The 13408-nt window shown below is 43.0% G+C and overlaps 1 protein-coding gene across 2 annotated transcripts in view; it reads right to left on the bottom strand.

Moving 5' to 3' along the window:
• Positions 1–3677, bottom strand: part of Cat (catalase) — a 28755-nt gene extending 25078 nt beyond the window's left edge. Inside the window, exons 1-2 of one of the 2 annotated variants that reach the window (XM_027422363.2) lie at positions 3521–3656; positions 864–978 (exon numbers count right to left, since the gene is read on the bottom strand). Coding sequence is in view for 1 of the 2 variants with exons in the window: in XM_027422362.2 (XP_027278163.1) it covers positions 3521–3670 (150 nt within the window). In the remaining variant the exon portion in view is untranslated. Of the gene's footprint in view, positions 1–863; positions 979–3520 lie in introns of both variants that reach the window. The other variant, XM_027422362.2, reaches the window with a different exon arrangement.
• Between the last annotated feature and the right edge of the window lie 9731 nt (positions 3678–13408).

The following is a 13408-nucleotide window of genomic DNA, read 5'->3' as shown; positions in this document are numbered from 1 at the left end:
CTCCTTACACTTAACCTTTCTGTGGCTGAATAGTGATGCCTCAAGTACTGAGGTGGGGGGGGGGGTTGCGGTTGTTTTTAAAAATACTTATTTATATGTGTATGAATGTTTTGTTGCATCTATGTATGTGCACTTTGCAGGTCCAGTGCCTGTGGAGGTCTGAGAGGGTGTCAGATCCCCTGGTACTGGAGTTATAGACCATTGTGAGCCACATGCGAGCGCTGGGAACCCAGGTACTGTGCCAGGCAAAGAAAGTGTTCTTAACTTCTGAGCCATCTCTCCAGCCCCCTGCTTCAAGCACTTAGAACCAAGTGCTAGTCAATGGGAAACCTCTGTCAGTTGAGGCCCTCAATAACTATGAGGGACAAAACACACCTACTCTTTTCAACCTCTAACCACTCTGAACCATCATACAAGAAAGAAAGAAATTTCTGATGCATTTATGTTACCGTGCATGTTGGATGCTATTATTACAGCACTTTGCCCACACAAGACTGAACTTCAAATGAGGGCCATGGATCAATGGTGAAAGGACAAACCATACAAATTTTAAAAGGATGAAAGAGATACCAACAGATTACATAGGAGCCTACACCCATGGTCAGCAGGCATCTAAAAGGGTGTTTAATGTCTCTAATCCATCAGGGCAAAGTAAATTAAAACCATGGAGAGCAATGACTAATTAAAAGTCTGACAACAACAAAAGCTGACAGGTAGTAAGGCAACCAGAACTCCCATGTTGTTGATAGAAATGTAACGTGGTACAACCACTTTGGAAGATGACTGGACAGTTTGTCCCTAAAACAGCCATTAGCCCTACAGCCCAGTATACCTACTCTAAGTAGTTTGGGTTTTTGTCTTACTTAGGACAGGATTCTTACAGTAACTCAGGATGGCTTCAAACTGGTGATCCACCTGCCTCTACTTCCTTAGTACTGGGATCACAGGCATATGCCAGCACATCCAGCTAAGCATTTTCTAGGGGAAAAAAATCAAAATGTAGGTGTATAAAAATGACTGGCATAAGAATTTTCATATCATTTTATTCATAATAATCCAAACCTGGAAACAAGCCAGGTGTCCAGCAATAGTATAAACAAAGAGTTGTCTGGTCACATAACAAGTAGTACATAGTGTGGAAAGTTCTAACTACTGATACATGGCATAACATGAATACCTGGAAAGCATTTTTGCTAAACACACACACACAAACAAAAGAGAGCCGTATACAAAAATCCATAAACCAATAATTTCAATCGCCCAGAACAATGATTTCCTACAGTAGGCAGGGTGATGGTAACCCTGTATATATAGTTTTTCAAGGACAGCCCCTTTATTTTTATTTATTTTTTGCATTTTATCTTTGTGTGTGTGTGTGTGTGTGTGTGTGTGTGTATACAGGCATGAATTCATGTATGTATGTGGAAGTTAGAAGACAACCTTGGGTGTCAGAGCTCACTTTGTTTAAGCTGTTTTCTACTGTGTATGCCAGGTTAGTTGGCCTGTGTTCTCCCGTCTCTGTCCCCAACCCCACATAGGACACTGGAACTATAAGGTACACACTGCTATAGAGTTTTCCATGCATTCTGGGCATTCGAACTCACATCCTCTCACTTGCACAGCAAGCACCTTACCCAGGGAGGCATCTACTCAGTCCAGCCTTAGTAGCTTCTTGACAAGGGCTCAGGATGCATGGTATATGTATGCCTTAAACCTTGCTGAACAGAACACATATATCTGCATGTCTCACTTCTCTACATGCATGCAAACATCACTGTAAAACTGCACCTGCACACCACACTCTCCATTGACATCCCTGAAGTGTTCAGGTATAAGGTACATGGGTGGATGAAGGGATTGGGAGATGGATAATCGTATGCAAAAGATGACTGTATAATTCAGAAGCTGGACACGTAGGTATGTAGTTCAGTTCTTTTCAGCTTTTCTGAACTCCCAACTTTTCATAATCAAGTACTTATCCAGGCTAAACAAAATATGCTAATTTCCTTCCAGGAGGTAGAAGGACCCCTAGAAATTAACAATCATCAGAGCGGCACAAATTGAGGATGACAAGATCAATATCGCCATCAACAGGCGACACTCACAGAGCATGGAAATGTCCTGGAAAGAGGAGAGAGCAACATTTCAGCTGAGCCCCTGTTTTATCTTGTGTTTGTTGGCCAGCTGTGCTCCACCTGAGAAATCAACAGCTAAGGCTTAATTTACCCCAAATAAGTAACAGGCAAACTGATCTCAGAATAAACAGGTCACTTTTAAGAACAAGTGTATTTTACTTTCAAAACTTTCACCTCTCTGACCAAGTGTGTCTCAGTTCACCAAGTATCCTTGACAGTATGAACCAGGCTTCAGCAGCCACTGGGTACCCAACAGGTCCTGACTAAGGAGCCCCATTCTAATCTTGGCTGTACCACTAACTAGCTGCACATGTTCGATTATGACTCTGTCTCTCTGGTTCACTCGAAGAACTCAGGAAAAAACTGAACGGACCTAGATGTAAAAAATGAATGAGGATGGGACCAAGTGCTTAGAGAATATGGGAATTTTTCCCAAACTCAGTCCAGGAGCACTTGGCACTGATTAACCTCTCCCCCCCCCCCCCCGCCCCCAGTTCACCAACAAGAGTATGGTTTTGAGAAAGAGCAAGTGGGGAAGGATCCCCCAGTCCCACCTCAACATACTAACCAGAAACCATGGGACTTCTACTTCTGCTTCTACTTCTCAAAGATGCCCAGGCCAGGATTGCCCCTACCAAGTCTGTTGAAATCGCTGCTATTAGTGAAGACACTGTTACAGTGTCTTCTGCCTAGGGAAGCCTTGCAACCAACTCCAGAACTTACTCTACACTCCACAGCTAGTGTGCCAATGGAACTAGATGGTAATCATCTGTTTACACATCTTGTTTCTCAGTCTTGACTCTAACTTCTCCAGGGTGTGGTCTTGAGAATCTTGCCCAGCATTGTGAGGCTTAGCTGGCACATACAGGCACTCAAAGTTCTGTGAATCAAAGCAATGATCACCGCCAGTTCTAAAATACCAGATCCGACGCTCCTAAGTGCCAATGAAACAATGCATGTAAAAATTCTCTTTACTTAATCGTTGAATGTTGTGTCTACTGCATGTCACCATGAATGCTATTGGGGTACCTCCCAAACACCAAAATGTGCGAATTTAAGACTTCACAAACAGAAAGCCTTAGCAGGCTCCCACTTCCTGGTTCATAGACCTAAAGAGTTTCCCTCAAGCTGTGACCTCTGTCCCAGATGCCACAAGTGCCAAGCTCGGAGCCACCCGCTCTGTCCTTGCTACCAGAGACAAGTCTTGCAGGCTGGCAGCCCCAACCCCTTGCTCCTCGGAATGGAACGGTCCGTGGGACAGAAAGCAGCCACCCGCGATCGGCCAGGGGTGCAGTCCCAGCGCTGGCCACCCAAGGGCAGCCCGTGCCGTTACTCGCTGCCGCCCAACTATCTCTCTCATAGGGTTCTGGGGGAACACAGGGCACCTGCAAGGACCGCTGTTCCTTCCAGTGCTTCATCTGGTCGCTGGCTGGGTCCCGGCTGTCCGCCATGGTGTAGGATTTCGGAGCTGCAGAGCGTGGCGAGCAGGACAGCTGGGCGCGCTGGAAGTCTCCACCCGGGGTAAGAAATCGCATCGGCCAGGCCCGCTGGAGAGGTGACTTCAGGCTCCGCCAATCAGCACCAACATCGAACCACCCCTCGTGATGGCCGTCACCTGATTGGCCACTAGTACTCTAGAAGGGACAGGATTGGAAGGAGGGTGGGGCGAGAAGCGGGGGCTCTTGGAGGTGGGCCCCAGTATGCGAAGAGGGGAAGGGACCAAAGGGCTATGCTGGGCTCCTGCAAGGTGCTGCTTGAGCAGTGAGAGTCGGAATTCCTCTGTGTAATTCCAGGATCTATTATCTCTGTGCAAAGTTTTCTCGCTGATATACGCCTTTTTTGCTACCCCTTCTCTTACTCACGGATCATCATTCACCAAGCTATATGCCAACAATTTACTATAAAAACACTCAGAAACATTTAGCATTACCACAGATCGGGCGGATCTCCTCCTCTTGTGAGAGGGAAGCAACTGCCTTGTGACATGGCCCACTGTGTCAAAGTGACCTCTATTGACTGCAGTAGCAGGCTCTTCCATTTTCTCCCCTAACAAAGAAGAATTGTGAAAAGTTTTCGGGGGAAGGGATCTATGTTGGGTCTGGGGGTATGGCTCAGAGGGTAGAGTGCTTGCCTAGCATGCACAAAGCTCTGGGCTTAGTCCCCAAAATCATATAAGCTGTGAGGTGTGCAGGCCCCTACTCCAGCAGAGTTGGAAGCAGAGGATCAGAGAAGTTCAAGGTCATCTTCAGCTACATAGTGCATTTGAAACCAGACTTGGAGAGGAGACCCTGTCTCCAAAAAACAATTTTTTTCTAAGCCAGAAAATAAAACATTTACTAATATGTGTAAACATTTAGTGTGCTTATGGCTTATTTTTTATTTCAATCAATATTTTCTCTCAGATGCTAAGATTTATCTTTGAACATATTGATACACATGTGTAGATACCATCATTTTCTAATTAAACCTTCTTAGCTTCACCTTAATTATGGAGTATGGACACGTGATTGAGGACATTTCAAATCTTGTTCTTGATTTTACAAAGATATGATAACAGAACTCTCAGTGGTAAAAGTTTTGCACTCCCTTGGGGAAACAGTCACAAATTCATCTCATCTACTGTATTTTTCCTATATGGTACTTAACTGTAAAAATGCCATTCACTGTGCAATTTGTTTGGTGTCTTTTGCTGTATCTACATTCACACTGTCCCTAGAATGTGAAGTCCATGACGGCAGTGACTATCACATCTAAAATTCCACGAGGCCAACAAAATAGTTCAGTGGGAAAATCACTTATTGCCAAACCCAATCCCCAAGACCCACAAGGTAGAAGGAAAGAACCAACTGCCAAATGTCTTCTGACCCGCCACCACCACCAATAACACACACACACACACACACACACACACACACACACACTCTTAATTAAATGTAACACAAATTTTAAGTTAGAACTACTTGAGTGTTTACTACATGTCATGGACTGTTTGACTGTTCAATTTTTTATCATATTTGCTTAGTTGACCCAACAACACTGTAATGTATATACTAATTTTGTCCTTATTACATGGCCTGAGAAACTGAGGAATAAGGAGGTTAAATAAACAACTTACCCAAAGTCATACAATTACTAACAGACACACTCAAAATTCCAGTCCTGTCCACTCATCTCCAGAGCCAGTGGCTTGTTAGGTAAGGTCAGTGTTTCGTGAAGATGCAATGTCGACCTCTTCTCTGTAGCTGGAATACACCTGAACAAAGTAAATAAAGGAGCCCTTAGTCATGTGTTCACCTTCAGTCCTGGTACGGACATGTCTTGTTTGGTTTGGGGTTCTTTCTTTCTTCCTTTTTTTTCTTTCTTTTCTCTGTTTCTGTTACTGTTGTCTTGAATTCCTAAGGAGTTATTTCCAGAAAAGAATAGAGAAACAAGGTAGGCTCTGGTCTTGTCATGTCTTGCATTTTAAAATAAGGTGTGTACTTCCAACAGTGGCAGTGAATTTATACTGGCATGTAAGCAGAATTCCTAACCATCTTTTTTGGGATTACAATTTAATCATAGTTAGGTGGCAACATGTCTGAAAATTTCTGATAGCTTCAAGTATTGGAACCCGATCTCTCTGATTCCTCAAGGCAATTTCAAGCACTGAATTCAACAGACCAACTTGTTCCCATTTTATTCATATAAAACAAGTATTTTGTTGGCATTTAGTAAACTTGCTATTTAGGAAATGCTGTTCTCTGATTGTTCAGAGCTCAATGAAGTAGAATACACTGGCACAAACCATAGTGTTGTTAATCCTGGTATCAGGGCATCTAAAGCCCAGCCTAGATGTCAAGAGATGAACTTGGAACTCAATTAGGGATCTCTGTGGGTAAAATCTCTTTCCTCAAATGGAAGAAGGGAGATGTATGTCTTGGATGATGGGAGTGGCAAGCCCCAGGAACAATCACACCAACCAGAGTAGTTAGTTACTTAGATCGTGAGTCTACCTACTCTCCAAGAAACAGAATCTTCTACACATTTCTATTTAATTTTCTTCACTGTTGCTTCAAGAGGTAAAGTCAGGTCATTAGAGAAGAGGGGGAAAGCACAAAAAAATAGAGAACTATTCCATTTTATAATAAGCCTTGGCTGTAAGTGGAGGGCACAGATGCCCCCACCCCTCCCCAAGCCCATCCCCAGTCCTCCATGGATCTGGCCGGAGCGGCAAGAGAAGAGGACCAAATTCTCATTCTATAAAAACTTCTTTTCTACATGGCCATGGCATGTAACCCCAACTGTTTCACCCCATCCTTTAGTGCTTCAGAAAGACACAGCCCAGGTTTATCTGCTGATGGCCGTAGATCTGGAAAGAGTAAAAAAATCCATGTGCCCTTATTCTCTATTCCTCGTGTACCATGCATGTTACTAATCTAGTGTTGGAACAAAGAGAAGCACAGAAACCAGACAGGGGCTTGTTTTTACTTTTACTGCTTTTTAACAAAACATGTAATGCATTCATGCAAAGCTTGTAAACTGCAGACTAATATACCAAGCAGTCTTTCACAGGTGGCATTAAATGTCCTTTTTATCAGTGTTTTATCTCTTATACGTTAGTGTAAGAGAGGGGGGCTTAAAATGGGTGGTGTAGAATATGTAACTGTGTCGTGCTTTTCTTAGTTTTTATTTATTCATTTACTTACTTAACTATTTTTGAGACAAGTTCTCATGCTTCTGAGCTGGCCTCCAACTCTCTATGTAGCTGAAGATGACATTGATTCTCTGATCTTCATTCCTCCCATCTTAGTGACTTTCGTATTGCTGTGATAAAATGTCATGACCAGAAGCAACTTATGGAAGAGATCATTTATTTTGACTTATGGTTCCAGAGAGATAAGAGTCCACAATGCAGGGGCCAGGGGCGGGGAAGCACTGACAAGCAGCAGGCATACATGGCAGGAGCAGAAAGCTGAGTCGTCACATCAGGAAGCAGAGAGAGGGAACTGGAAATACGGTGAGGAAACATATTCTCAAAGCCCACTCTCAATGACATACTTCCTCCAGCAGGGCTGAGCCTCCTAAGCCTCCCCCAAACAGCACCACCAACTGAGGACTCATTCAAATACATGAGTCTGAGGGGGGAGCAGTTCTTATTCAAACCATCACACTCTACCTCCCCACTATTGGGGATTACAGATGTATGCTGAGATACTTGGTTTATGAGGTGCTGGGGATGGTTTTGTGCATGTCAGGCAAGCATTCTACCAAATGAGTCAGGTCCTCAGCCCCATGTCCTGCCTTTCTCATTTAACATTCCAGGATGAAGTTTTTCCCAACCCATTTCTACACCTCCCCCCACACACAAACAAAGCTATTTTTCCCTCCAAATAGTTGAACAATTTGCAAAGCAGGTCTCTTTGTTCACTCATTCCCTTACACTGAATATTAATTTTTTCCTACTATAATAGTGCAGTTACTTCCTCTCTCTTTATTTGCATTCATTTCTTTGAGATTCATTTGCAGAAGTCACCTTTAGTTCAAACCATGTGAGCATGTTAAGGCTCCTGAAACATTTTATCTCATGCTCTCTGTAACACTGAGCCAGCTTACACTCACTGGCTCTCAGAATGTGGTTTGGTAATAAGATTTAAAAGGTGAGTGTGTATATGCTAGATATTTCTAAGTTACAGTTTTATTAGATCCTTCAGAATCTAGCCAGGTGTGCACATGACGGCAGTCCTATCACTAAGGAGATAGAGATAGGAGGATCTGGAGCTCAAAACCACCTAAGTTCTGGGTCAGCCTGGGCTGCTTGAGACCCTGTTTCAACAAAACAGTCAGAATCTAACACAGCTGTATATTTTATTGGATTCTTTAGGACAGATATATGCCTCTCACATTACATTCAGTCACCACTGCAACAGTACAGAATTCACACACCCAGTCTGCTGCCATGCCCTAGGCTTTTGTCTGTGAGGATTGACAGCTCGTTTATCTATACAGCATTGACAGAGATAAAGTGAGCACAGAGCAAGGCAGTAACTGTGTGATGGATGCCAAAAAGGAGAGAACACAGCAGCTATAGGAATACCTAGGAAGGCCCCTAGCCTGAGCATGAGAGGCAATAGGAAGAAGCAGGCAGGTTGAATCATAAAGAATAATCAGGTGTGAAGTATGGCACCAAGAACAGGGACTGTGATTCACCCATCGTGGCAGGGATCTGAAAGCCTGACTTCATTAATGGTGGTAATATGGTATCTCACAGCCTGGGAGAGCCAGTAAACCTCTATAACTGTGGTTTCACCCGTCGGGCTTGCCAGGACAATGACCTTGGTGTTTAACTTTGGCTTTGACTCCTGCTGCTTAATCATTGTCCCTCCTGTCAACTGCCATCCTGAAAAGCTGTGTGAAGCAGTCACATTTAATGGCTGGGACTGTGTTCCTGGCCTAGAGTTTTTTTTCTAGCATTTGAGGTGTTTTGATTGACTTGCCTTTATGTAGAGTTCCCATGGTTGGCCCTGGGCTGAAACCAGATGAACCTGACAAAAGTTAACTGGCAAGTCAACACATTTAAGAGGCTTGCCTAACACATGCAAGGCATATGTACTAGATTTAAAACCCAGTATTGGGTGAGGTATAGTGTTCTACAAGATTGAGGTATCTATGGACACATAAATATTCATAAAAACACAGATACTGCGGGAAGCCATTGGCCATGGCAGGCATGGTCGCCTGTGGTGGACCAGGTGTCTCTGTCCATTATTTCCATAAATGCAGATCCAGCAGAACTTTAAGAACAAAATATGGAGGAACCTGGCTAAGCATCCCATATTAGCATCAGAGCACTTTGGTGTGGGATTGGGACCATGGCTATTTACAAAGTTCATGATTGCAGACAAGTCACTCAGTTTTACATGAATGTGTGTATGCATGTGCACATATCTGTGTGAGTGTGCATGCACGTGTAGGTGTGCATGTCCGGGCAAGAGGCAGATTTTTGTCTTATTTTGTGTACAATGTGTGTGTATGTGTGCATGTAAATGTGTATGTGTGTGTGTGTGTGTGTGTGTGTGTGTGTGTGTGTGTGTGTTGCATGTATATTGGGGTGTGGGTGCATGTACTCATGCCTGTACATGTGGAGTTGGAGGAGGCTATTTTACCCTATTGTTCTCTCCTTTATTTCTTATAAAACATAGTCTTTCACAAATCCCAAAACTCACCATTTTCCTAAAGTGGTTGACCAGCAAGCTCCCAGAATTCTCCTGGCTCTTCCTCCCAAGACTGGTGTTATAGGTAAGACCATCCATGACTTACTTTTTAACATAGGTGCTGGGGATTTGAACTTAGGTCCTTATGATTGAGCAAGTCTTTTTATGTCCTGAGCCAACTCCCCAGTTTAGTTTTTTCAAGATGAGGTCTCTCACTGACCTGAAATTCTTTAAGTAGGCCCCAAGCATCTATCTGTCTCTGCCTCCCCAGCACTGGGATTACACATGTATGCCACCACACCTGCCTTTTTAAAACATGGATTCTGGGGATGGAACTCAGGTCCTAATGTTTCCAAAGCAAGAACTTTACTGATAGAGATATGTTGCCTCAGCCAAGGTACTTAGTCTAAACATCCATCTCTCTTCCATAAATCGGAGCTCAAAATGCTTTCTATATTAGTTGTAATTTAAGCTACTATAACAAAAAAAATAACAAAGTAAAATTACTTAAACATTTGTCAATACTTATTTCTTTCACCCAAAATATCTCAGACCTAGAAGGTTCTAAGCTAGTTTGGCAACTCTGCCAACCTGAACTCAAGACTTCCATCTCTGAGTACAAGGTCCAGACTGCATGTCAGCCACTGGGAACAGGGCCAAAGGCATAAATGCCCAGTCATTTGCAGAGCCTAACCTGGAAACAGCACACTTCATTCCTGCTCACATTCCTTCCCACTAGCCAGAATTTAGTCACATGGTCATGCCCAGCTATAAGGGAAACTGTGACATGTACTCACTGACTGAAGCAAAACTGAAGTGTTTTATTGTAAAAGATATTGATAATCAACCAGCAACATCAGCCACATTAACCTACTGAGACTACTATGAGCGCTAATGGGGAGGATAGTTAGACAATCAATTGTGAATATTCTCAGTTACAAGAATTTTCATTGCTCTTCATCCCCTGTGGGTCTTTTATAGACTGTTTCTACTCTTTAGAAACTCTAGTCAATTTTATGTTGGGATATTACATTGTACTTATCCCTGTAGAGTGCACTCTAGTTAAGAGACTGCCTCTGGCCACTCCATGCATTGCTACAAAGTCACATTGTAATGAACCATCTTTGTGCCAATCAAATCTTCCCATAGCACACGTTATCCTTTCAAAGCAGTTGTTTGTGTTTGTTTGTTTGTTTGTTTTGTTTTTTGTTTTTTCAAGACAGGGTTTCTCTGTGTAGCTTTAGAGCCTATCCTGGCACTCGCTCTGGAGACCAGGCTGGCCTCGAACTCACAGAGATCCACCTGCCTCTTCCTCCCAAGTGCTGGGATTAAAGGCCACCAACGCCTGGCTCAAAGCAGTTTGTAACAAAAATTTGTAATGCTCCTACTATGACCAGGCTCCAGGGGTTTTCCAGTATATAACCTACTTAATTATGTATCTGGTGATCTTCACCTCCCAAAGTCACGTAGCTAATTAGTGATGAGATCAGAATTCAGACAAGGCAGAGGCTCTGGAGATAAAATCTCAACTCCTACATTTCTCTACCTGCAACAGAGTAGACAGGCAGACCTAAAGTGAGCACCCCATATGCTTGGACTATACCTAATGCATTGTGCCATCTCCTGCCCACCTAGGACCTGGCTTTGTAGGAAGCCATATTTTGTGTTCACATAATTAAGAAAAATATTGGATAATGGCATTGACAGAAAGCATGGGACATGGTAGTGGATTTGTGAGAGCCACTGAAACTGAGGAACAGCCAAGGGGGCACATAAGAGGAGCCAGAAAGGGCAGCTTTAGATGTGGAGCCTCACTGAGCAGCAGGGATGAAAGAAATGATCTTCAGCCAACCTTCTTTCCCTACAGCAAAGTGGCAGGCGGCGACTCAGACTTCTAAGGTAGTATAATGACTTTCCTCTGAGAAAACATGTCCATTAAAAGCCTCCATTTCCACCACCAGCAAGAGGATCTGCTGACCTACTTCTCTGATGTTCCTCTTTCAGGATAAGTGGACATGGACAAATTCAAATCTGAGACTTTGTGACATGAAGCAATCATCCTTTGTGTCAAATGTCAAAAGTGATTGCCTCATGAAAACAAAGGTCAATTATAGTGGTTAAAAAAACACATGATGTCTGCACACTCAAATGGGTCAGAGATAATGTGTATGTGTATGACTGGACACACACAGAGACAGCAAGCAAACATTTATCCAAAACTATAGATCACGCGTGTCAGGAGTTTATCATTTTTGTACAGCTTGTGTTACTTTTAGCAGTTTTAGTATTATACCAAAGTAAAAAAAATGTAACCCCCAAAATGCAAATATATTCCTTGAAGAGTTCATATGGCAGATTTTTCTCAGGCAATACCTTAACAATAAAGTATTTGGCAATGGACTGAAAAAAAGCAGAATGGGACCCAGAGAACACCGTATGTAGAGTATCTAGATGAAGACAGAGAGAGGAAGTGAAGAAAGTTAAACTCCAGCTTCACCTACATCACATCTGACCTTGGACCTAAAGCGAAAGTTTTCACAGACAGAAAGTTGGGACATGGAGAGAGAACCTTAAAAAGCAAGGAAGTGTAAACACAGTAGTCAGGTGAGCTATAGTGAGAAATGGCTGTAGTATTCCCTTAAACTGTTTATGTCTCATGAGATGCTGCGTGTTAATACTTATAAAGCTCCAAGGTTCCCTGATAAGAAGTACTCTAAGCTTTCCCCATATCATTGTCCCGAGGAAAGGAATTACTGGACAATGAGCATATGTTTCTGGCTTCTCATTACTGTATAATCAGGCATGTGTTTAGTAAATATCAGCTATTATCATCCTGACAGGGCCTGAATTTGTAGCCCCTTTGGTGGTGTTTAGAACATGCCCCTGTCTTGCTGTAGGCTCACAGTTAGGCTTAGAGACTACTTTGCATCTTGTTCTGTGGACAGAAATCCTCAGCGCACAAGTCTTGACCCCTGGAGTTGATTATGTTCAGGAAAGATACTCTGCCTTGTCCCAACATGAATTCTCAAATGTGCTCCTGTTGGCCAAGTGTCTAGACCAGTGGTTTTCAACATTCCCAGTGCTGTGATCCTTTAATACAGTTCCTCATGTCGTGGTAACCCACAGCCATAAGATCATTTTCATTGCTACTCCAAACTGTAAATGTGTTACTGTCATGAATCATAATGTAAAGATCTACATTTTCCGATGATCTTAGTGGGTCGTAACCCGCAGGTTGAGAGCCACTGCTCTATGGTAATAATCAGTCATGGAGTAAAACAAAGAAAGTATCATGATGTTGGAAAGAGACTGGGGCCACTGATAGCCACATCAAACAGAAGATGCCCAAAATAATGCTCACCAAGACTACACTGCCACACTGAATCCCCTAGAGAACATCACACTTGGAAGCATGACTCAGCAGTGTGGATCTCAGGTAACAGGAACTGGGAAGTCAACAAGATGCATGGGGCAGGCAAGGGGAAAGTGTGTGCTTGGTACCAGCAAAAACACAAGTTTTCCTTCTACTATATTCCTTTTCTTATTTCTTTGCCTCTCTCCAACATACTAGCATGACATTCCCATGTCCTAAGGATTAAAAAGTACATTATAGCCATTAGAAATTATATATGGTGAAAAAACAGTAGTATGCCAGCCCATAAATTGTAAGGTTAAAGCCAAGTTATTCTTTGTTTCTCTTTCAAGATGCATATTTTAAAATATAGAAACAGAAAAAGGAAGAGGATGAGGAGAGAAAAATAAGAGCACAAACATATTAGAGAGCCCTAGCGGCACCGTGCCAGATAGCCCAAACTTTTCTACTCCCAGCCATTTTAGCTACCCTTTGCACCTGTGAATGGCTATACCTAGCAAATGGCAGGCAGAAACAGTGTCACTGCAGCCAAACTTCAGGCACACACTCCTTTCCTCCTGAGCTCTATAAGTGTGAGACACAGAGCCAGGCAGACTGAATCCTGATTAAATGCAGACTTTAGAGAAAACAGAAACACCGGTGGAGACTAGATCTCAGCTCTGTGGTGTTGAGGCAAGTGCTTGGAGTCAGGATATTAGGAGGAACGTGAT

This window comes from Cricetulus griseus, chromosome 6, assembly GCF_003668045.3.
Source record: "Cricetulus griseus strain 17A/GY chromosome 6, alternate assembly CriGri-PICRH-1.0, whole genome shotgun sequence".
Taxonomy (NCBI): domain Eukaryota; kingdom Metazoa; phylum Chordata; class Mammalia; order Rodentia; family Cricetidae; genus Cricetulus; species Cricetulus griseus.
This window is presented reverse-complemented; position numbering and strand designations above follow the sequence as displayed.